This window comes from Oryctolagus cuniculus, chromosome 12 (assembly GCF_964237555.1).
Source record: "Oryctolagus cuniculus chromosome 12, mOryCun1.1, whole genome shotgun sequence".
Lineage (NCBI taxonomy): Eukaryota > Metazoa > Chordata > Mammalia > Lagomorpha > Leporidae > Oryctolagus > Oryctolagus cuniculus.
Window position 1 is genome coordinate 68,037,455 of NC_091443.1, and position 24,358 is coordinate 68,061,812.

The 24,358-nt window shown below is 44.6% G+C and overlaps 1 protein-coding gene across 3 annotated transcripts; it reads left to right on the forward strand.

The window, feature by feature from the left end:
* The first annotated feature begins 657 nt into the window (after positions 1–657).
* Positions 658–20,187, forward strand: AFG2B (AFG2 AAA ATPase homolog B). Of its 3 annotated transcripts, none has more exons than XR_007910436.2 (8): positions 658–1,833; positions 3,736–3,921; positions 8,349–8,507; positions 12,145–12,354; positions 13,204–13,427; positions 14,960–15,090; positions 17,596–17,721; positions 19,767–20,187. XR_007910436.2 is itself a non-coding variant. In XM_017348070.3 (8 exons), exons 1-8 carry the CDS (start codon positions 739–741, stop codon positions 19,932–19,934), a joined length of 2,304 nt encoding a protein of 767 aa, XP_017203559.2. In that variant the 5' UTR covers positions 658–738; the 3' UTR covers positions 19,935–20,187. The 3 variants fall into 3 exon arrangements, 2 of the variants coding, with proteins under 2 accessions (XP_017203559.2, XP_008267288.2); XM_017348070.3 differs by having other exon boundaries at positions 14,955–15,090; XM_008269066.4 differs by having other exon boundaries at positions 659–1,833; positions 13,204–13,396.
* The last annotated feature ends 4,171 nt before the right edge of the window (positions 20,188–24,358 follow it).

Below are 24,358 nucleotides of genomic sequence, written 5' to 3' on the forward strand. Positions count from 1 at the left end.
GACAAGTTTTCTGTGAAGTCTAGAAGTCTGCCACTAAATTTGGACAGAAGGAGACTTGGAATTAGCAGTGGTCTTAAGACCCCAGATCCAACAGTATTTCCCATTGATGTTGCCATACAGTCTGCAAGGGATTTTAAATGCTAATTGCGCATCTTTCTCTTATCCTGGTGATTTTCTGTAGGAAAGCTGTGCCTGGATCTCCCAGAAAGGTTGAAATCCCGGTCACGGAAGACAGGAGTATTCTGTTACTGCAGCTCACCTAAGACATGAGACCCTCAGCACCCAAAAATACTGCACCCCGGGGGATAGTAGGAATTTCTTCACAAAACAGCAGTCCCTAGGCGGATATTACACCAGCAGCGGTGGGAACGCTCCAGACAGAAGGCCATGAAAAGGGTATGCAATGCGATGATGCCCACAGTGTTTGTAACAAAGTACATGCTAATATCCTACTGAAGTTAGTGTACGCTACCTCCCAGCCACCTATAACGAAGACCACATCCACACAGCTCTGGGAGGAGCCGCTCTGCATCACCAAAGTAGACCCCAAAACTTCACTCGAGCGTCTACTAGCTTTCCAATTGGCCCTTCCGGCCTTCACTCAGCACCTGGCAACAAAACGTCTCCCCTTGCGCGTGCGCGCCACCAGCTTCCGGTCCAGGAGCGGGGTGTTCCGGCCTTTCCCGCCCGGGTGGAATTCCTGCCCCAATTTTCTGAGACTCGTTCTTTTCGCGTGCAATGTCCACGGACTCGGGTGCCTGTACCAAAGAGCCGCTCTTACAGCTGCTACCCGTAGACGCTAGAGATAGGGGTACCCAACGCTGCCGTCTCGGCCCGGCAGCCCTCCGCACTTTGGGCGCGCACTTAGGTTCAGCGGTGAAGATCTCGCTGCCCGACGGCGGCTCCTGCCTCTGCACTGCCTGGCCGCGGCGGGACCGAGCGGATGGCTTTGTGCAGCTGGACCTGCGGTGCGCGAGCCCCGGGGCGGCGGTAAGGGCGCCGGGGTCCCGGGGGAGCCTCAGCCTGAGCCGCCTCCGCCTTGTGCCCTGTCCGCCCCTACGGCGCCTCACCCTGTGGCCGGTGTTGCGAGAGCCGGCGGGCGCGCCCGGCGCCCACGATGAAGCTGCAGTGCTGGAGGCGGCGCACGAGCTGCTGAGGAACCGCCCTGTCTCTCTAGGCCATGTGGTGGCCGCTCCACCGGGCGCACCCGGCCCTGTGGCAGCCCTGCACATCGTCGGCGGGAGCCCTAACCCGGATCCGGCCGGGCTGGTGACTCCTCGCACCTGCATCAGTCTCAGCGCGGAGCCCCGGTCGAAGGCAGAGCCCAAGGCCGAGGTGCCTCTGGGAGGCCTCTCGGAGGCGGCCGACTCGCTGCGGGAGCTGCTGCTGCTGCCGCTGCGCTACCCCAGCGCCCTGGCCGCGCTGGGCCTAGCCGTGCCCCGCGGGGTGCTCCTCGCAGGCCCGCCCGGGGTGGGCAAGACGCAGCTCGTGCGTGCCGTGGCCCGGGAGGCGGGCGCAGAGCTGCTGGCCGTGAGTGCCCCGGCGCTGCAGGGCTCCCGGCCTGGGGAGACCGAGGAGAACGTGCGGCGGGTGTTCCAGCGCGCGCGGGAGCTGGCCCGCCGCGGGCCGAGTGTCCTCTTCCTGGACGAGGTGGACGCCCTGTGCCCCCGGCGGGGAGGTCTGCACCGAGCCCCTGAGAGCCGCGTGGTGGCCCAAGTGTTGACGCTGCTGGACGGCATGAGTGGGGACCGCGAGGTCGTGGTTGTGGGAGCCACCAACCGGCCGGACGCCCTAGACCCAGCGCTGCGCAGACCCGGGAGATTTGACCGAGAAGTGAGTTGTTCCCGCGTGCCATCACTGGGCCTGGAACCGTGGCCTCTGCTGGCCCTGGTTGGCTGCCCTGAGGCATTGTAGGTCTGGGAGTCAGTGAGGCTGGACTAGGGCTTTTTGTAATACAGAGACCACTACTTTGTCCGTGTGTGGTCAGTGACCAGCTCCTGTTCCGAGGGTCAAATTGCCGTTAGGGAATTCGTTTTGTTGAGCAGATCCTGCTAATGAGTAGTATACTGTAATAGCAATGTTAATATATGAGGGAACTTGGTCTGCTTTCAGGATTTTAAACTCAGAGATTTGGAGTGAGAATTTTAAAAGTAGCTGCGTAGTCTGAAGAAGCGTGTTGAACTAAAAAAGGGGAAGGCAGAAGAAGCACTAAAGTGGGTATTTCTCTTGTGGATTTATTCATTGCCTGTGAGGATATCAACATCCTGTCTCACTGTTGAGGGGTCAGTTGAACGATTTGTCTCTTAGAGGTATTCAGTCGAAGAGTTTGTCCCTGGGTATTTGTACTAAACCATACTAAACCCAAAGTCAAAACATCACATTACCTAACAGGAAATGGTTCTTATATATGCAGCAGAAGAGAATCGAACACATTATTTCCCAAGCAGGTGTGTCACATAAATTCAGCCAAATAGAGTCCAGTATATTGCAATGAACTCCTCTCACATCTTGCATTTTGCTTGATGTTTTGAGTATGTACACCAAGAGCTGAAAGGGAAGTTGAAGTCACTGTGGTTAACCAGACCGTGTTAAAAAAAAAGGAGAAGCTGAATGTGATCATCCATGGCCCTTGAATTGGAGTCTGGTAGAACCGGTCTGAAATGAGCATTGTAAAATTGGCAGCAGAGTTTGAGCATAACGGTCAACAAGTTCCAAATAATCGGTAGCCACTGGTTGATAGGTAACAGCTATGATATCAAAAACCCATATTTCCCTCTGGAGGATGTCCAAGATGTAGTTTTGTAGCTAAAACAGAGCTTGTTGATTGGCAAGGAGTGACTTACACCTCCAAGCTGTGTCAGATGCAGTTGAAAGTAATGCTTGCAGAAATTATAGATATTGACCGTAGCGTGGGCCAAGATTGTTGAATGGAAGAACACTTTAACCCTGTTGTTCAGTTGATCCCAGTTGGGAAAGTATCCACAGTTACTCCCTAAGTTCCCAGGAAGGTTCAGTATTCAAAGCCTTCCTATTTTATAAATGGATCCTAAATTTTCTATTTCTAAAGAAAAGTTTGAAATTTAGTGATTAAGTATTTGCATTTTGTGATGGGATTCTAAAGAGAGGTGATAGTTGCACACTTTTTGGTGAACCTATTGGGGAATGGAGTGAATTTCTTCCTTGCATCATCTGGTACCCATCTCCTATGGAGCTTCACAGAGCAGGGACCAGATTCTCAGGTTTGCTATTCTAGAGTCTTAGGATATGCTTAAAAGTATGTAGCACTCGGGGCCCAGCGATGTGGCATAGTTGGTAAAGCCACCACCTGCAGTGCTGGCATCCCCTGTGGGTGCCGGTTCGAGTCCTGGCTGCTGCACTTCCGATCCAGCTCTCTGCTGTGACCTGGGAAAGCAGAAGATGGTCTAAGTCCTTGGGCTCCTGCACCTGTGTGAGAGACCTGGAAGAAGCTTCCTGGCTCCTGGCTCCTGGCTTCTGGCTTCAGATCAGCTCAGCCATCTGGAGAGGGAATCAGCAGATGGAAGACCTTTCTCTCTCTCTCTCTCTGCCTCTGCTTCTCTGTAACTCTGCCTTTCAAATAAATAAATAACATTTTATTTAAAAAAAAATGACAGTAGTGACACAGTCATTTGCTAAATTATTGTACTCATTTGTGAGGATAAAAAAACATTTTTTTTAAACTGTAAACTAAGATTTTTTGTTTGGCTTTGCCTACAGATTGTCATTGGGACTCCCACACTCAAACAAAGAAAGGCGATTCTGCAAGTGCTTACCTCTAAGATGCCCGTCTGCAGTGAGGTTGACTTGGGGCTCCTGGCAGAAATGACGGTGGGCTACGTGGGCGCGGACCTGACCGCCCTCTGTAGGGAGGCTGCCATGCACGCCGCCCTTCACGGTGAGAAGGTGAGGAGTAGCCGTCAGCGGCCAGCTACCCGACGCTTGTCATGAATGGAACAAATTAATTTGGGGGTTAAAAAACCAGTTTTGGTTTGACCAATGTTTCCCTATGGTTCAGCTCAGGTTGTACATTTTTGGCAGGAGTTCGCAGAACTGATCCTGTGTTTTGTCATTGCATCTATCAGCAGCACCTGTGCTTTCTGTCTTATCACTGGTGAAGTGAACTTTGATTTCCTCATTAGGGCAGTGTCTGAGGTTTCTCCACTGTCAAGGAGAAAAAATACTATTTTTTTCTTGTGTTATTAATATCTATCTTGTGGGAGAGATATTGTGAGGGGGAAACACTGGGCACTGGGAATTTTATTTAAATTTATCTCTGACATTTAGGTCTTCACTTTGTGACTGCTCTTCTTTTTTTTTTTTTTTTTTTTTGAGTGGACAGTGAGAGAGAGAGACAGAGAGAAAGGTCTTCCTTTTCCGTTGGTTCAACCTCCAATGGCCGGTGCGCTGCAGCCGGCACACTGCACCGATTGATGGCAGGAGCCAGGTGTTTCTCCTGGTCTCCCATGAGGGTGCAGGGCCCAAGGACTTGGGCCATCCTCCATTGCACTCCCTGGCCACAGCAGAGAGCTGGCCTGGAAGAGGGGCAACCGGGACAGAATCCGTTGCCCCGACCAGGACTAGAACCCGGTGTGCCGGTGCCGCAAGGCGGAGGATTAGCCTAGTGAGCCGTGGCGCTGGCCAATGACTACTCTTCTTAAAAATACTTGATATTATGATATATATTACCAGGGCCAGCGCTGTGGCGTAGTACGTTAATCTTCCATCTGTGGCGCCGGCATCCCATATGGGCACCAGTTCTAATCCCAGCTGCTCCACTTCCTATCCAGCTCTCTGCTATGGCCTGGGAAAGCAGTAGAAGATGGCCCAAGTCCTTGGGCCCCTGCACCCACGTGGGAGACTGGGAAGAAGCGCCTGGCGTTTTAGGGGGAAGGCACTGTGCATGGCATGCAGGTGTCTTTGCTGTTTGTCTGCTTCTACAAGGTTCCTGGTTCCATTTTCCCTTGTTTATTACTTTAGAGCAGATTGACAGGTAGTCTTGAATGCGATATTTGTTTATTCCAAAAGAACGTATTTATAATAAAATAATTGTAGAAGGATTTTAAAGATGTTAGTGAATTCAGTTTGTTTCCTTTGATTTCTGGAAATGGCAGGCAGCAGTGCCGGCCTGGCTTCAGATTGGCACAGCTTCAGCCATTGCAGCCATTTGGGGAGTGAACCAACAGAAGGAAGACCTTTTTCTGTCTCTCTCTCCCACTGTCTGTAACTCTACCTCTCAAATAAAATAAATAGAATCTTAAAATAAAATATATATAATATATATATATATATTATCCGACACTATTGATGGGAAAATTTAGTCATTGGTATATAATAAGTAATTCTGAATACTTAAGATGCTATGGTAGATATATACTATCCATTTAGTCATTGGTAATTCTGAATCCCAAAAAACTGTTCATTTCAACAGGCTAAGGATTCTGGAGCAAAGTCTTTAATCTGAATTGTAACATCAAAATTGTCCTTTGATTTTAAACTATGAAAGGATGGTTTTTCATTCTAAATTTTGAAAAACCTTTTTTTACCTAAATAATTCTCACCCTCCACCACATCCTTTGCCTTTTTTGTGTGTGCTCACTCTGAAGGTGGGCAGGAATTACATGAACCAAAGCTGCTTGATGTTTTCGTTGTTGTCTGCCCTGTGTGTGAAGGTGTGAAAATGGATGTCTCTTAGGGAGAGGCTGAGAGTACCGGGGATGAATAAGGAGATTTATATTCAGGCTTCCCTCTGCTTTGAGGTGCAGGTTTAACTTTCAGCACCTCTGGTCTAGGTGGCCTCTTGAGCTGCTGCAGTCCACTGCTACTGCAGGATGGGCCTACCCAGGGATCACTACTACAGGTGTGGCTGGGTTCAGAAACAATTCCCGGGGAGTGGAAGGAAGAAGGGCAGAGACATCTGGGAAGGTACTGGCTCCACCAGGCAGCTGAGGGGCTGTTGCTACCTCTCTGTGTGCCATAGCAGACAAGGGATTCATGAAAGTTCATTGAACTTTTTATGAAGTGTTCCTATTAAGGGATTAAAAATGTAGTTTGATAGACAGAGGGGAAAGAATTTACATTCCTGGAAGGGTTATTAGAACCAAGTGAAATCATGTACATCTTGAACCATAAATGGGATTTTCCAATGTTGATATTCCCTAAAAGTTAGTATTTGCATACCCAACCCCTAATAGTGCCAACCAGTTAAAAAGCTATTTTTAAAAATTACAGAATAGTGTCCTTTACAAGAAATCAAACAAGATAGAAAATGACAGAAAAAATAAACATTGCCTGAAACTGCACCTCCCAGATTATAATAGTTAGCGTGTTCAGAATAGCTGAATACATGTATGAGTGTATTCACATACTAATCTCACATAAATAGGGTAAGATAGCTTGTTACTGAATTTGTGGACAGTTATAGCTTGAGAATTTTATATATGAAAGGGAAAGTAATTTAATAAATATAATACAGATACTTTAAATAAAAATGTAAGGACTTTTTAACTAACAAAAAAATTTGCCTCACTAGAATGATGATAGTATAATGTTAGAGTGAAGATGACCTTTTTTTTTCCTGTTTTTCTTTAGATCTCTTTATTTATTTGAAAGGTAGAGTTACATATAGAGAGGGAGATCTGCCATCCACTGGTTCATTCCCCAAATGGCCACAACAGATATGGCTGAGCCAGGCCAAAACCAGGGGCTTTTTCTGGGTCTCTCACATGGGTTGCAGGTCTGCTCTCCGCTGCTTTTCCCAGCCATTGGCAGGGAGTCAGATTAGAAGTGGAGCAGCCTGCCCATATGGGATGCCAACATCGCAGGCTGCAGCTTAACCTGCTTTGCTACACTGACCCTGAGGGTGACCTGTCTATGCATAACATAAAATCTGATATCCTGAAAGGAAATGATTTGTTTAGTTGACCATTTGAGGATGGCAAAACCATGCTATAAACAGAGACAAGAGTAAGAAAGTGCTTTAGCTCAGTTTCCTTGATATTGGAAGAACTCTTAAATCAGAAAAGATACAAGAGAACAGGTATTTGCTGATAAAAGGAATGCCAGTAAATACAAAAGGTCTTCAACCTTAATTCCTTTAAAAATTATTCTTCCAGTGTTTAACTTTTGATTTTGAAATAATTTAAAACTTATGAGAGAATTACAAATTAATTGCAGGAAATTATGCAAATTCACTGATTTTTTAACATTTTGCCAAATAACATTCATCTTCCTCATTTCTCTCCCTCTTTCTGTCTCTGTGAGTATATGTGGATACATTTAGTTTTGAATGTTTTTAAAAATTTGAACTTTTTTGTGTGAGACATTTGACATTGATATAATTAATGCAGGCAGGCCAGTTATTTTATAGAATGGTCAGATTCCAGTTACACATCCCTGTTGAGAATACTCCATAACCCATATTGTGTCATTAGATTATCACATGTGGGGACACAAGATGTCCATCAGCTCCTCATTGATGCTCATTTTGGTCAACCCACTTAAGGCAGTGTCCAGTTTTTCTACTGTGTAACTACAGCTCTTCCCTCTGCCACTTGTAAGGAATCCGTGAGGAGGCACTGGGAGACTACAAATATCCTGGTTCTCACCAAACTTCATTCCTCTAGATATACCATCCAAATCTTGCCCAAAACAGCCTTTACAGGGATGGCCACAACAGGTGTTTCTCTTATTTCTTCATTCCCTCCATCTGAGTCTGAACTGAAGAAATGTAATTAACACAGTAATGAGGATCATTTCTTCCTGTCACATTGGCAGAAATGTGGAAGTTTGGTGATTTGTGGGGAGACAGCAACTTTGTATTATTGGAGGAGAGTAAATTGATGCAACTTCTTTGAGGACTGCTGGCAATAGCTGTCCGAATTGTGAGTATGTGTACTCCTGAGCCTGGTAATTCTACTTTGAGGACATGGTTATAGAAAATACTTGCATGTGAGCACAAGAGCTTTGAGTTAGTTTTGTGTTTAGTATGTTAAATAACAAAAGACTGGAAATAATGTAATGTTTGTCAGAAAAAGGTAGTTTAATTATGGAACATTTATACAGAAGTGTGTCAGGCAGTTGTCAAAGTAAGTGATGTGGAATTATATTAGTTGACATGGAAAAATTCTAAGATAAGGGAAAAGAGGAAAATGAAGCTGATAGGTATGGTGGGTTCCCTTTGCTTATCTTTTTAGAAGGACATTGTCATAATGCATACTGAAATATCCTAGACATTTGACAAGAAGATCTTAAAAAAGTAGTTGTGCTTTATGTCACAGAAAGGTCGACCTAATTTTTGGTTTGTTCTTGCTCTTTTGGTTTTACTTCTTCAGAACCAGAACAATCCAGTGATTGATGAAGCAGACTTCCTTGAAGCTTTTAAAAAGATTCAGCCCTCATCATTTCGAAGTGTCATTGGACTGATGGACATCAAGCCTGTTGGCTGGGAGCAGATTGGTGGCCTTGAAGATGTAAAACTGAAGTTAAAACAGGTATTTAGCTGATTTGCTTAGACTTAAACTGTTAAAATATTACACATTCGTGTTCTGTGCATGAACATGATGCAATTAGGATGAAAGCAAATTGCACTAACACTGCTCTTGCCGCATCACTACTACAATCCCAGCAGCTAAATCCAGCGATCACTTTTCATTCTTTATGTAACTGGACTTCTGTAGACATCAGAACTATTTTTCGTACTTTCCTGCTTCGACCCTCTTTGTTTTTGCTTTTAAGAGTTTATAATCTAGAATGGGTTAACAGATTTTCTGTAAAGAGCCAGGTAGTAAAAGTAAACTTTGTGGGCCACACATTCGCTATTGTAGCCATTCAGCTTTGCCATTGGTACTTGGAGAGCTGAGGCAATACAGAACTGAGAGTCCGCCTTCCTTAGCTGTGGCTTCTGTGTTGTTGGATTCAGCCAACTGACGAAAAATATTTAGGAAAGGCAAGGAATTGCATCTGTGTGTGTATATATTTTTATATTTTACATATACTTCTATGTAGTACACATTTGGTTTTGTAGCATTGTATTAGATATTACAAGTAATCTAAAGATGATTTCAAGTATACAGGAAGTTATGTGTACATTATATACAAATATTACACCAATTTATGTAAGCGATTTGAGTATCCATGGATTTTGGTATCCAGTCCTCCGAGGGTGATACTGAGAGATTAATTGTATCCTGATAATATTTTATTTATGGACACTGAAATCATAAGCCTTACATTTTACAAAATGTTATTTTGATTTTTTTCCAAGCACTGAAACATTTAAAAACCATTCTTAGTTTGTGGACTGTACAGATACAGGGTCTTAGTTGCGTTGACCTGTGATCTAGAAGACATGTGATGGCGGCAGTACAGGGATTGGTGAGGCACAGCATCGTAATGAACAGGCAGCATGGCCTAGAGAGCCACCTGGTAGTGGTTTTCTCTGTGGGTGTTGAGGTATACACCCCGCCACATCCTCTCAGCTGTACTGCATCTTCAGAAATTGATTTTGCTGGTTTACCTACTATGTTCCTGCCCTAAGGAGCTGGGTTTCTAACGACAGGCACAAATGACTGATTTGTAAATATCAATTATAATTTAGTCATCTTAACCATGATCTTTATTTCCAGTGAACCCTGGAATCTTTAAACCCATGGATAAGAACATTTGTTATGTGCCCTGATTGTTTAACATATATTTGTTGACTCATTGAATCTTCACAAGATGCGTGAGACAAATTGTAAGAGATGTCTAAGTGCATTCCTTACCTCAGGTCTCATTGTCTTTCCATCCATTTCCCACATGGCTTCCTCACTGTTGACTAAGACTTTCAAGGGCTGTTGTGATCTGGCTCCTACCCCTACATCAACTCCCTTGCTCCTTGTTTCCTCTAGCCTCGCCACAGTTCCTGCTCACCATTGGAATACATCAGTCTCATGCATCGGTATTCTTTCTCTTCTATGAATGCTGTTTTCTGGCCCGGCTGTTTACAAGGCTCTCTCCCTCATTGTAATAGGATTAGCCTAGGTACAGGGTCTTGTCTTAACCTTTTTTCATGAAGAGGTAATAAATAAATTCTGTAGAGCTGGTTTCTGTCATCTCACCAGCAAAAAGATTTGGGCAAGCCACTTAATGTTTCTATACCTGAGTTTCGGCATTTATAAAATTATAATAAAACTATTTGTGTTGGAGGTCATGAGGACTCATTTACTAGTTAGTTGAAGTTTACTAAGTACCTACTTTGGACTGGTACCATTCTAGATGCAGGAGATTTAGTGCTGAAATTTGCTTACATTTTAGCAAGAGAAGAATGACAGATCCAACATGGAAAAAAGAGTAATAGGAAAATCAACAAGTGCTCCAAAAGTGTAAGATGGGGGCTGGTGTTGTGGTGTAGCGGGTAAAGCTGCTGCCTGCAATGCTGACATCCCGTATGGGTGTTGATTTGTATCCTGGCTGCTCTATCTTCAACCCAGTTCCCTGTGAATGGCCTGGAAAAAGAGGAAGATGGCCCATATATTTGAGCCCCTGTACCCATATGAGAGACCCAGAAGAAGCTCCTGGTTCCTGGCTTCAGCCTGGCCCAGTGCTGGCTGTTGTAGCCATCTGGGGAGTGAGCCAATGGCTGGAAAATCTCTCTGTCCCCCCGCCCCCATCCCCACCCTGTAACTCTTTCAAATTTTTTTTTTTTTGACAGGCACAGTTAGACAGTGAGAGAGACACACCCCCCAAATGGCCGTTACGGCTGGCATGCTGCGCCGATCCAAAGCCAGGAGCCAGGTGCTTCCTCCTGGTCTCCCATGGGGTACAGGGCCCAAGACCTTGGGCCATCCTCCACTGCCTTCCCAGGCCACAGCAGAGATCTGGACTGGAAGAGGAGCAACCGGGACAGAATCCGGCGCCCCAACTGGGACTAGAACCTGGGGTGCCAGTGCCGCAGGCGGAGGATTAGCCAAGTGAGCCACGGTGCCAGCCTCAAATAAATTTTTTAGATCTTGGAAAAAGGGGCCTAATGCCCTGGCTTGAAGTGCTGGCATCCCATATGGACGCTGATTTAAGACCTAGCTGCTCCACTTCCGATCCAGCTCTCTGCTGGAAAAGCAATAGAAGATGGCCCAAGTCCTTGGGCTCCTGCACCCATGTGGGAGACCCAGAAGAAGCTCCTGGCTTCTGGCTTCGGATCGGCGCAGCTCTGGCCATTGCAGCCAATTGGGGAATGAACCTTTGGATGGAACCTCTCCCTCTCTCTGCCTCTCCTCTCTCTGTGTAACTCTGACTTTCAAATAAATAAATAAATCTTTAAAAAAATTGAAAAAAAAAAAAGATATAAGATGGGTGGTGGCCGGCGCCACGGCTCAATAGGCTAATCCTCCACCTGCGGCACTGGCACTCCGGCCTCTAGTCCCGGTCGGGGCGCCGGATTCTTAACCGGTTGCCCCTCTTCCAGGCCAGCTCTCTGCTGTGGCCAGGGAGTGCAGTGGAGGATGGCCCAAGTGCTTGGGCCCTGCACCCCGCGGGAGACCAGGATAAGCACCTGGCTCCTGCCTTCAGATCAGTGTGGTGCACTGGCCGCAGCGTGCCGGCCTCAGCGGCCATTGGAGGGTGAACCAACGGCAAAAGGAAGACCTTTCTCTCTGTCTCTCTGTCTCACTGTCTCACTGTCCACTCTGCCTGTCAAAAAAAAAAAAAAAAAAAAAAGGGTGGTGACATAGAGAGTGACTAGGAAGAGGAGGTTCTATTTTAAGTAGGGTGCTGTGAGTACCTCCTGAGAAAATGACATTTGAACTGAGGCCTGAGTGATGCAGAACAGCTGCAGAGATTTAGGGGCGAAGTTCAGGTGGAGGGAGAAAAGCAGGTGATGGCCCTGCAATGGGAACAAGCCACAAGCTTAGAAGACAGTCAGATTGCATAAAGCCTCTAAACTGTGGTGAGTAGGGAATATGTATTGGGGTTTGGTTCTGGTTGTGAAGGGAAGTTAATGAAGAGTTTTCAGCAGGAATGATGTAACCTGACTTGGGTTCTAAGGTACCCAGCTGCTATGTGGAGGAGAGGCTGAGAATTGTCGAATGAACAGATGGATTCTGTGAATCATTGTCTTATTGAAACAACTCTTCTCTCCTTGCCTACTTACAGAGCATCGAGTGGCCTCTGAAATTCCCTCAGGAGTTTATTAGGATGGGTCTGACACAACCAAAAGGAGTTCTCCTCTATGGTCCCCCAGGCTGTGCCAAAACCACCCTGGTGAGGGCCCTGGCCACCAGCTGTCACTGCTCTTTCGTTTCAGTGAGTGGAGCTGATCTCTTTTCACCCTTTGTTGGAGATTCGGAAAAAATCTTGTCCCAGGTTTGTTTACTTCTCTGTGTATTTAGATTTACTTTTTTTTTTTTTTTTTTTTTATCTTTTATTTAATGAATATAAATTTCCAAAGTACGACTCATGTGTTACAATGGCTTCCCCCCCCATACCGTCCCTCCCACCCACAACCCCCCCCTTCCCACTCCCTCTCCCCCTCCATTCACGTCAAGATTCATTTTCGATTATCTTAATATACAGAAGATCAGCCTAGCATACCTTAAGTAAGTATTTCAACAGTTTGCTCCCACACAGAAACATTAAGTGAAAAATAATAGATGATTTTTTTTAAATGATGATGAAATCAGATCAGACCTATTGTCACGTTTATAGATTTACTTTTGATTTTATTTCATGCCTTATAGATCAGCTTATTTAAAAAAAAAATCACTAGTTTATTTCCCAATTATAGAAGTTATGTATGCTTGTTAACAGATAATTTAGAAAATAGTTTGTGGAAAATGGAATTGAAAGATAAATTTAGTGTGGTGCAAAGAATATTCTGAAATCCATGCATAGTATTTTTACAGTATGCATTGTCCATGAAGTTTTTTGAAGATTGCTCATTTATCTATAGTTTTATCCTGCTGTTTAAACTTAAAATAGCCACTTTTGAAATTCCATAATACCTAATACTATTGGAAAATGTTTACTACATGATACTCCATTGTTGTTTTATTAACTTTTATAATTTTATTAATTTTTATTAATTCACCAAGTTTTAAACATTTAGAGTCTTTCTTTTTACATTTAAGAAATTACAAATAGCAACGCAGAGGACATACATTCATCTGACTGACGTATAGCTGAAGCTTCTTCATGTCTTTTTCCTAATAAAAGGTGTTTAGACAAGCAAGAGCAAATACTCCAGCAATTGTGTTTTTGGATGAAATTGATTCCATCTTGGGATCGCGCTCAGTCAGCAAAACAGAATGCAGTGTTCAAGAGCGAGTTCTTTCTGTTCTCCTGAATGAATTAGATGGTGTTGGACTTAAGACGATAGAAAGAAGAGGAAGTAAATCAAGTCAACAGGGTAAATACAAGGAGCTGAAAAAAACGAAGAGGTATTTATTAGCTAGAATATTCCCAAAAAGCCTAGACCAACATTAAGTAGAATGCCTATGTGCTGTTCCTTTTCCTGTGCTGGAAGAAGAACTTAATGTAATTTCTCTTTGACTCTGTGGGGTTTACACAGAGCTGATAGATAATGTTCTTTGTTTAGGAAAGGTGAGGTAACCTTAGATATGTATGAATATGAATTTTATCTTTCCTTGGTGTGAGAAATACAGCTAATGGAGAAGGGAAATTATTTCTGCGTTTATCTCTTTCTAAAAAGTTGTACGTAAAGTAAAACAGGTTATTGATTACAATAACCTTAGTAATTGTATTGAGAAATGGGTTTCCTTGGCTATAAAAGGAGTTAAAATGACCTTTGGAACCCTTTTCCCTCTCTTTCCAAGTCTCCATGTAGAGTTTGGTATCCTTCAGTTATCCTTGATAGACAATTAGATAGTTTTTCTTTTATTCCTCTCTTACCTGTTAGCCATTTGAAAAATTGTTTCATGGAACATAGCCATTAGAATCAGAAATTACCTCGTCACATCTCATCACGCTGGCGGTCCTTCTACAGTGACTTCTAGCAGAGACTCACCTTGCCTCTGCTGAAAGCCCTTCAGGTATAGGGAAGTCACTACTATGAAGGATTGCAGCATCAGAGATTGATTTGATTATACAGCAGATGGCTTTGAATGCCTTGCCCTGTTAGCTTTTAGACATTCCTTATTTCCATCCAGGATTTGCACACCTGTAACTGGTTAATTACCCATATTTCTGCCTGTGGAAAAGATGGTAAAGCTCCCTCTTCAGGGATAGGATAGCTAACACTTTTCATGGCTACATGTATGTCTCTACTGGTTAGTCCTAGACTTAGTGCACTCAAATTGTGAGGCTCAGGTACATTCAGGTCCCCTGAGAGGTGTGCTGTGTAGTGTCAGGTTGTCCACGGTCCTCTCATGGAGAAATGTTTCTCAGGATTAGCTGCTCCTTTCACCATGCTCGCAGACAGCTCTTGGATTACTGCTTGGTTTCCGGGATACTTGGATATTGAGGAGTTGGTATAGAGAGAGGGTATAAGAATTCTGGTCCCAAGAAAAGGATATCCCTATTTATTTATAAACAAATGGGCAGACGTTCTGACTTAACAACTTTTAAAAGAAATTGAGGTATTGACATGTCTTAGTGTGTTAAACTTCCACTTGCAATGCAGGTATCCTGTGTGAGTGATGGTTCAATTTCTGCCTGCTTCCCTTCCAATCTAGCTCCTGGTTAATGTGCCTGGGAAAGCAGAGGAAGATAGTCTGAGTTCTTGGGCCCCTGTACCAATATGGGAGACCCAGATGGAGTTCCAATGTCCTGGCTTCAGCCTGGCCATTGTAGCCATTTGGGAAGTGAACCAACAAGTAGAAGATTGTCTCTATATGTGTGTGTGTGTGTGTGTGCATCATGTATAATTCTGCCTTTCAAGTAAATAAATCATTATTAAGAAAAAGAATATAATAAACTTATTGACATTTCTTTGTATTGTGTTTTCCATTAGAGTTTCAAGAAGTTTTTAATCGACATGTGATGATTGTTGCAGCAACAAATAGACCCGATGTGTTAGATGATGCCTTGCTCCGTCCTGGAAGACTTGATAAGATTATCTATATTCCACCTCCAGATCAAAAGGTAATCATGGACATGTTTACTCTGCATGAGCATTTTTTTTTAATTAATTTATTTATTTGAGAGGCAGAATTACAGAGAAGCAGAGGCAAAGAGATGGCCCCAGAAGGCCGCAAAGGCCAGAGCTGTGCTGCTCCAAAGCCAGGAGCCAGGAGCTTCCTCCTGGTCTCCCATGCAGATGCAGGGGTCCAAGGACTTGGGCCATCTTCCACTGCTTTTCCAGGCCGTAGCAGAGATCTGGATTAGAAGTGGAGCAGCCGGGTCTCAAACCGGCACCCATATGGGATGCCGGCACTGGAGGCAGCAGCTTTGCCCACAGTACTGGCCGCTGCGTGAGCATTCTTAACAGGGTGTCCACAGGGACATTGGCAGACTTGAGTTCCACACGGGCTGTGGGTTTCATACTTCCTTGCCAGCTGGCCCGTTGTGGAATCATCTTCTTGATCTGCTTTTGCTGGACACGCTGGCCCTTCTCAGAGAAACAAGCAAGCCTAAAAGTAGGGTGGTTATTGCAGGGTTGTGGAGCCTGCCCCGCGTTGTTTTGCAGCTGCAGTGGAGGAATCCTCAAGTGTCAGAGAGCTGACAGGGTTCTGGAGATTATCTGCGTCAGCATCCTCGTCTTCCAGAGGGGAGACCTGAGGTCACAGAGAATATGCTGGGTGTTCCTAGGCAGGCAGTACATTCTGTGCCCTTCACAGACACAGCGGGTGATAAGGCCCAGAGAATGGATTTTTATTTGAGTTACAGAGAGAGAGGGAGAGAAAGGGATCTTTCATCCACTGATTCACTCTCTAAATGGCTGCAAAGCTGGGTCTGGGTGAGGCTGAAGCCAAGAGCCTGAAACTCCATCTGGGTCTCCCACGTAAGTGCTGGGGCCTAAGCACTCTTACCATCTTCTGCTGCTGTCCCAGGTACATTAGCAGGGAGTTGGATCAGAAGCAGAGCAGCTGGGACTTGACCAGTATTCATATGGGATACCATGCTGACATGGAAGGCAGCAGCTTTTTTTTTTTTTTTTTTTTTTTTAGATTTATTTTATTTATTTGAAAGAGTTACTGAGAGAGGTCTTCCATCTGCTGGTTCACTCTCCAATTGGCCGCAATGGCCGGAGCTGCACTGATCCAAAGCCAGGAGCCAGGAGCTTCTTCCTAGTCTCCCACTTGGGTACAGGGGCCCAAGGACTTGGACCATCTTCTACTGCTTTCCCAGGCCATAGCAGAGAGCTGGATTGGAAGAGGAGCCGCTGGAACTAGAACCGGCGCCTATATAGGATGCTGGCGCTTCGGGTTAGGGCTTTAACCCACTGTGCACAGTGCTAGCCCCAGCAGCAGCTTTAACCCGCTGTACCACAATGCTGGACCCTAAAGGTTTATTTACTTGTTTATTTGAAAGACAGAGTGTGACACAGGGAGAGACAGATCTTCCATTCACTGGTTCACTCCCCAGATGGCCACAGTGGCCTGGTCTGGGCCAAGTCAAAGCCAGGAGTCATGAAATCCATCCTGGTCTCTCACATGGTGGTGGGGCCCAAGTACTTTGACCATCTACCACTGCCTCCCCAGGACCATTAGCAGGAAGCTGGATCAGAATCAGAGTAGCCAGGACTTGAACTGGCACTCTGACTGGCGATGCTGGCATTACAAATGGAGGCGTAATGCTCTGCCACTATGCTGGCTCCTGAATTTTTTCCTTCCTTGGGCTTTTGTTAGTTTTGAAGTGATGAAACAAATGTTTATTATACTTTGAAACTATATCTGATAACTTATGTATTTGCTTCTTAAACTATGTATAAAGGATTATTTGTATCCATAGGAGAGATTCATCTTATCTCTTAAGGAGATATATCTACTGTTGGCTATTTTAAAACACAAATTATAAAAGTATTGGAGGGGCCAGTGCTGTGGTGTAGTGGGTAAAGCTGCCTCCTGCAGTGCCAGCATCCCATATGGGCGCCGGTTCGAGTCCTGGCTGTTCCACTTCTGATCCAGCTCTCTGCTTTGGCCTGGGAAAGCAATAGAAGATGGCCCAAGTCCTTGGGCCCCTGCACTCGCGTGGAAGACCCAGAAGAGGCTCTTGGCTCCTTATTCCTTGGTTCCTTACTCTTGGCTCCAAGCCAAACCTTGCTGAGCTGGATTGGCTCAGCTCCGGCCATTGCAGCCAACTGAGGAGTGAACCAGTGGATGGAAGACCTCTCTCTCTCTCTCTCTCTCTGTAACTGTGACTTTCAAATAAATAAATAAATCTTAAAAAAAAAAAAAGCATTGGAATTTCTCATGATGTCATTAATTATTTTTACTATCGCCATGCAGGCTGTGGATGATTTAATCTTTCTTACCCTTCAGAAGCAAGAAGTGATTGATGTTTTTAATTGGAATCTCAAATATATATCTGTACTTTCTCTGTACTATACTATGATAGAAAACTCAAAGTAAAAATGTTTTAATACATTATGGTGTCAAACATAAATGCTATAAAGTTATAAACATATTGTGTTTGATTTTCTTGCAGGGCAGGCTTTCTATTTTAGAAATCTGTACAAAAAGTATGCCAATAGGGTCTGATGTTTCCTTAGAAAACCTAGCAGCAGAAACCTGTTTTTTCTCTGGAGCTGACCTGAGAAACCTCTGCAGAGAAGTAAGTTAATTGGTGAAGAAATCTGTAGTTGAAAACATTCCTTCTTCTATTCCTGCATTCATCCACTTGGCAGTGTTTTCTGAGACTTCTAAGTGGTGGGTGCACGCCATGTGAGGCACAGATGCAGCCCCTTCCCTTACAGGGCTCACAGGCTGGAGGTGGGGCCGTGCAGAGGCAGATCATCATACTGGACTGGCAGTAGTGACCGTGTAGTGCATTGGGGAAGTTTAGGGTGCTGCTGTACCTAGAGGAATACCAGCCCAGACTTGGGGACCAGGGAAGGCTTTCTGAGTGAGGAAATTAGCAGCATGATTAGGGAGTTCAACAGCTAAGGGAGGGAATACAGTGTGCAGAGGGTTGGCAGTAGGAGAGGATGTGACACTCTTGAATCTTAGAATGGAGAATGGCAAAAAATGGAGCTGATGAAGTAGACAATGGCCAGATCTCACAGGTCCTTGTAAGTACTTGAAAGCAATTAGGTTTTATTTTTGAGGGCAAAAGAAACCATTATAGGCTTTTCTTCTCCCATAAACTTAGGCTAAATATAACTTTTTGTAAAAGATTTATTTATTTATTTGAAAGGCAGAGTTACAAAGAGAAAGAGAGAGAGTGGTCTTCCAACCGATGGTTCACTCCCCAAATGGCTGCAACAGCCAGAGCTGGGCTGATCTGAAGCTAGGAGCTTCTTCCAGATCTCCCATGCTGGTGCAGGGGCCCAAAGACTTGGACCATCCTCTGCTGCTTTCCCAGGTGCATTAGCAGGGAGCTAGATCAGAAGTGGGACTTGAACCAGTGCCCATATATGATGCTGGCATGGCAGGCGTCAGCTTTACCCGCTACGCCACAACACCGGCCCCTAAATATAACATTTTATAAAGCACAGATCAAAAGGATATAGTTATTGACATAAAGCGAACACACTTTTATTCTAACCACCAACTGAACACTGTCAGTTCCCTGAACGTTCCTTTGTTCTCCGTTCATCTGTCACCTGCCTGCTCGCAGAAGTGGTCTGCTGTCCCGGTCTCCAGCACTGGAGATCAGTGTCGCCTGCCTTTGATCTGCACACAGATGACACTAGACGGTGCATGTTATTTCTGTCTGCTCCTTTAACTCAAGACTGTGTTTTTGAAATTCATCCATGATTTTGTATGTAGCCATAGTTTTCTCTACTGCTTTATAATATTCTAGTATATTAATACTCTGCATTTATTTTTTTAAAGACTTATTTATTTATTTGAAAGTCAGAGTTACCCAGAGAGAGGAGAGGCAGAGAGAGAAAAAGAGAGGTCTTCCATCTGTTGGTTCATTCCCCATTGGCTGCAACGGCCGCAGCTGCGCCAATCCAAAGCCAAGAGCCAGGAGCTTCTTCCGGGTCTCCCATGTGGATGCAGGGGCCCAAGAATGTGGGCCATCCTCCACTGCTTTCCCAGGCCATAGCAGAGAGCTGGATCAGAAGTGGAGCTGCCAGGACTCAAACCAGCACCCATATGGGATCCTGGCACTGCAGGCAGCCACTTTAACCACTGTGCCACAGCACGGGTCCCATTACTCTGCATTTTATTTATATTTATTCATTGTTTTCCTTTTGAGCATTTGGATTTCTCCTTTATTACATGTCTCTAGATGCACATGTGTATTTATATCTATTTCATAGCTATGAGAATGGCAAAGTCCTAGAATATGTGTTTGATCTTTTTCCTTAAATTTATGATCAGTGCTGTTTAGAAACTCTTACTACTCCAAGACCAAGAAGATATGGTCTCATTTTCAAAAATATATATGGACTTGTAGTATATTTATTATTCTGCAACTTGGCTCTTTTCCCATTTAAGGCTAAAGTTTAAATGGAGAAGAAATTACAGTCTATGCTACATGTATTTTTAATCATTTTAAATTTGTTAGCTTAATGTTTTTAGTGACATAAATATTGGAATCCTAAAAATGAAACTGAGATTTTGGATTCAAATTTTATAGTATGGCCATGTTACCTTAAAAAAAATATGAAGCCAATTAAATGTTGTCTTATTGCTTGTCCCTCCTAGGCTGCCTTGCTTGCTCTGCAAGAAGATGGACTGGAAGCAACCACGGTGAAACAGGAGCATTTTCTAAAATCACTAAAGACTGTAAAACCATCTTTAAGTCGCGAGGACTTGACTTTATATGAAAACTTATTTAAGAAAGAAAGATTTGCTAATTTAGAAGATACGTAAAAATCACTTTACACCCCTGTTGGGTTGTTTACATGAACTGAAATGGGACTTTGCCTACAGTTTGCAACGTCACACTTTCAGAGTGTGTGTGTATGTGTGTGTGTGTCCTTTAAATAAGGAGAACTTGAACCTGATAAGCTAAGGGTCATCTTATTTCTAAAAGGCATATGTTCAAATAAAAGTTAAAAAAAAATAAAGCTTTTAAAGACACCCTTAAAAAAAGGCATATGTTATTAAAATATGTAATTGAGAAGTGTGTGTATTGATTTTGTCATAAGGATAGCTGGTTTTGGCTGATTCCTTTCTTTTCTTTTTTTCTTTCTTTTTTTTTTTTTTTTTGACAGGCAGAGTAGATAGAGAGACAGAGAGAAAGGTCTTCCTTTGCTGTTGGTTCACCCTCCAATGGCCGCCGCGGCCGGCACGCCGTGGCTGGCGCACCACGCTGATCCTAAGGCAGGAGCCAGGTGCTTCTCCTGGTCTCCCATGGGGTGCAGGGCCCAAGTATTTGGGCCATCCTCCACTGCACACCCTGGCCACAGCAGAGAGCTGGCCTGGAAGAGGGGCAACCAGGACAGAATCCGGCACCCCGACCGGGACTAGAACCTGGTGTGCCGGCGCCGCAAGGCGGAGGATTAGCCTAGTGAGCCGCGGCTCCGGCTCCTTTCTTTAGCTTTGAAATAATTTCATTCTTTCAGAAAAATTACAAGAACAGTACCAAGAACTCTTATATAGTCTAACCCAGATTCATTGGTCTTTAACGTTTTTGCTATATTTGTGGGCTTTCTCTCCTTTTTGTATCTAGGCACACATATACACACTTTTCTAAATGATGTGAAACAGATTATATACTTTATGCCCCTTTTTTCCCTTACTACTTAAGTATGTATTTTTTTTTTAATTTATTTATTTGAAAGTTAGAGAGTAAGAGAGAGAGAGGTCTTCCATCCACTGGTTCACTCCCCAGATGGCCACAATGTCAAGAGCTGGGCTGATCTGAAGCCAAGAGCTAGGAGCTTCTTCCAGGTCTCCCATGTGGGTGCAGGGGCCCAAGGACTTGGGCCATTGTCCACTGCTCTCCCAGGCCATAGCAGACAGCTGGATCAGAAATGGAGCAGATAGGTCTTGAACCAGCGCCAAATATGGGATGCAGGCACTGCAGGTGGCAGCTTTACCCGCTACGCCGTCCACTGCTCTCCCAGGCCATAGCAGACAGCTGGATCAGAAATGGAGCAGATAGGTCTTGAACCAGCGCCAAATATGGGATGCAGGCACTGCAGGTGGCAGCTTTACCCGCTACGCCACAGTGCAAGCCCCTGTATTTCTTACAAATAAAGTTATGTCCTTATATCACCACACTACAGGAAATGTTACATTGATACAGTATTTCAGTCTACCATCCAGTGAATTTCATGCATTGTCCCAATGTCTCGTGCAGTATTTTCCCTGTTATGGGATATAGTTTAGGATCCCACACTACATTTAGCAGTTGGAAGCTATTTTTGAAGATTATAGACAAATTATTAAAAAAAAAAAAGTGTGGTTCCTGGGGCTGGTGCTGTGGCGCAGCGATTAACACCCTGGCTGGAAGCGCCTGCTTCCCATATGGGTGCCGGTTCAAGTCCCGGGCACTCCACTTCTGATCAAGCTCTCTGCTATGGACTGGGAAAGCAGTAGAAGATGGCCCAAGTCCTTGGGTCCCTGCATTCATGTGGGAGACTCAGAAGAAGCTCCTGGTTCCTGCTTTTGGATTTGCACAGCTGTGGCTGTTGTGGCCAATTGGGGAGTGAACCATCAGATGGAAAACATCTCTCTCTCTTTCTCTCTCTCTCTCTCTGCCTCTCCTCCTCTCTCTGTGTAACTCTGACTTTCAAATAAGTAAACAAATCTTTAAAAAAAAAAAAAAAGTGATTCCTAATGCACTGACTACATACATGGTGTGTCCTGTATCACAGCTGGAGGTATGTAATACCTGCATGTTGTTGGTGAATTTTTCTTAAAAATGAATTACTTGAAAAGAGAGTGATAGAGATCATCCATGTGCGGTTCTGCAACTGCCAAGGCAGGACCAGGTCAAAGACAGGAGCCAGGAGCTAAAGGGTCTCATGTGAGTGACCTCCCAGGCAAGTTAGCAGAGAGCTGGCTCGGAATGAAGCAGTTAGGATTGCAGCTGGCACTCAATAGGGGGTGCAGATGTCCCAAATGGCAGCTTATCCTGCTGCATCCCAGTGCCTGTCCCTGGTGATGTGGTTTTATAGCATCACCTGGTTTCTCTGTAACTACTATTTTTCCTTTAGATCATAAAAGGTACTTCAAAACAGACTTTGAAAGCCACACTTTTTTTAAATACACATTTTCAATGAGCCTTTTGAAGACTGGATTTCAAAATTATTTGTGCAGTAAAACTTTTCCATGAACTTTTGGAAGAACCCTCATGTATATTTTCATTTTCCTTCTTTAAAATTTAAAGCAGATTACTAGAAAATACAGATAAGAGAAAACCCCTGGGTATTTAACCTTCCATCCATCATGCCTGAAGAAAAAGATACGGGATAGCTCTTTCATGCTTCTCTTACCTACCAGTATCAGGTACACCTCTTACCAGGCCATCTTTCACTCAGGGTGCTGCTCTGGGTGCTGAGATGTGCAGTGAATGAGACAGCTGGGACTGACAGACCACCTGACATCAATCAGACACGTTCTCCAATAAATGGACCACACTGGCCAGAAAAGCTTCCAGAAGTTTAGGGTATGATGACAACACAGTGGTGAAATAAATACATGAAGACATAAATGTTAAGCAGTTACTGGAAAGTTTCCTATTTCTGACTGGAGCCAGGACCACCAGGAATAATTAAGGGAATGACTTGTCTGATTTATAGAGATAAAATACAATTAAAAATATCCTCTTGAGTAATAGGAAAATAGAAGACTTAAGAATTCTGACAACTCTGCTGGTTATTAATCCTATTAGTTTTTGTTTTTGTTTTTTTTACAGGCAGAGTGGACAGTGAGAGAAAGGTCTTCCTTTGCCGTTGGTTCACCCTCCAATGGCCGCCGCGGCTGGTGCTCTGCGGCCAGCGCACTGCGCCTATCCGAAGGCAGGAGCCAGGTGCTTCTCCTGGTCTCCCATGGGGTGCAGGGCCCAAGCACTTGGGCCATCCTCCACTGCACTCCCTGGCCACAGCAGAGAGCTGGCCTGGAAGAGGGGCAACCGGGACAGAATCCGGCGCCCCGACCGGGACTAGAACCCCGTGTGCCGGCGCCGCTAGGTGGAAGATTAGCCTATTGAGCCGCGGCGCCTGCAATCCTATTAGTTATTGATCTGTTAAGTCTTTTTCATCATAGAGCTGTTAAACTCTGGCTGGAACCCTACTCAGACACCTGGCTGTGGGCCCTCATTCTTTTCTAGTGGTCAGGCTGGAAATTTAGCACCACACGTTGGTTTAAGACTGAGTATATTTGAAAATGTCTTTCTAAGTCATAATTCTAGCTTGTCAACGGAACTTTGGAAGCCTCCTGAGAACAAAGAACATGTGTCTCAAAATGTTCGATAACTACCTTTCCAGAGTTAGCGAGGTCTTCCATCCACTGGGGCACTCCCCAAATGGATGCAAAGGCCCATGGGCCAAAGCTGAAGCCAGGAGCCAGGAACTCCACTCAGGTTTCCTTGAATGCATTAATGGGGAGCTAGAAGTGGGGCGGCTGGAACTCGAACGAGAGCTCACAGGGGATGCCAGCATCACAGGCAGTGGCTTAACCCGTTGTGCCACAATGACCCCTAAATAAGTCTTCTTTTTAAAAATCTAATTTTCTGGGGTAGGAACTAAGGAGCTGTGGCTCCATGTGCCTGCACACCTGTGGTAGTAGCTAGAGAGGCTCTAGGATTTCTGACTATTGGAGGTCAGAAGGGGAAGCCACTCCCACGGGAGATTGTGGACTTTGGAGCAGGTACAGAGCATGATGCCAGTGAGTGGACCTATTTGGGGGCTGCCAGGGTACGAAGGAGTGGGAACTGTCTGCTGCTTGTCCTGGTCATCCAGGCGGCACTGGCCTGGCCAGCACGCAGAGCGTGGGTGCAAGGAGGACCCTGATTTCATCTGCCCTGGGTGAGGCTCTCAACTCCAGTACATTTTGGGGCAGGATATAGGGAACTGGAAGATGGAAAATTCTTTTCTTGGTTGTTTTGCCTACAGGGAGCTCAGACAAAGGAAAAAAATATATGAAGTTTTTTTTTAGTTATATTCCTGTTTTTTGCAATAGTATTTATGGAATACATAATTTAAAATTCAAAATTGTTGCATTTGCCTTAAATGTATATTTGATTAATTGTAAAATATAATGAGCCACCCAAAGCTGTGTTGTGATTCTTTAAGTCGAGGGGAAGCCAAGCTACATGCTGACTGTGTAGCTCCTAAAAGCTCAGT

Bases quoted from the DNA above. Each gene is read 5' to 3' on its own strand.
- AFG2B (XM_017348070.3), top strand. From the start codon at position 739: ATGTCCACGGACTCGGGTGCCTGTACCAAAGAGCCGCTCTTACAGCTG. The intron at 13,428-14,954 runs GTATTTATTAGC...ATTGTGTTTTCC, and splicing joins GAGCTGAAAAAAACGAAGAG to ATTAGAGTTTCAAGAAGTTT. The intron at 15,091-17,595 runs GTAATCATGGAC...ATTTTCTTGCAG, and splicing joins TTCCACCTCCAGATCAAAAG to GGCAGGCTTTCTATTTTAGA.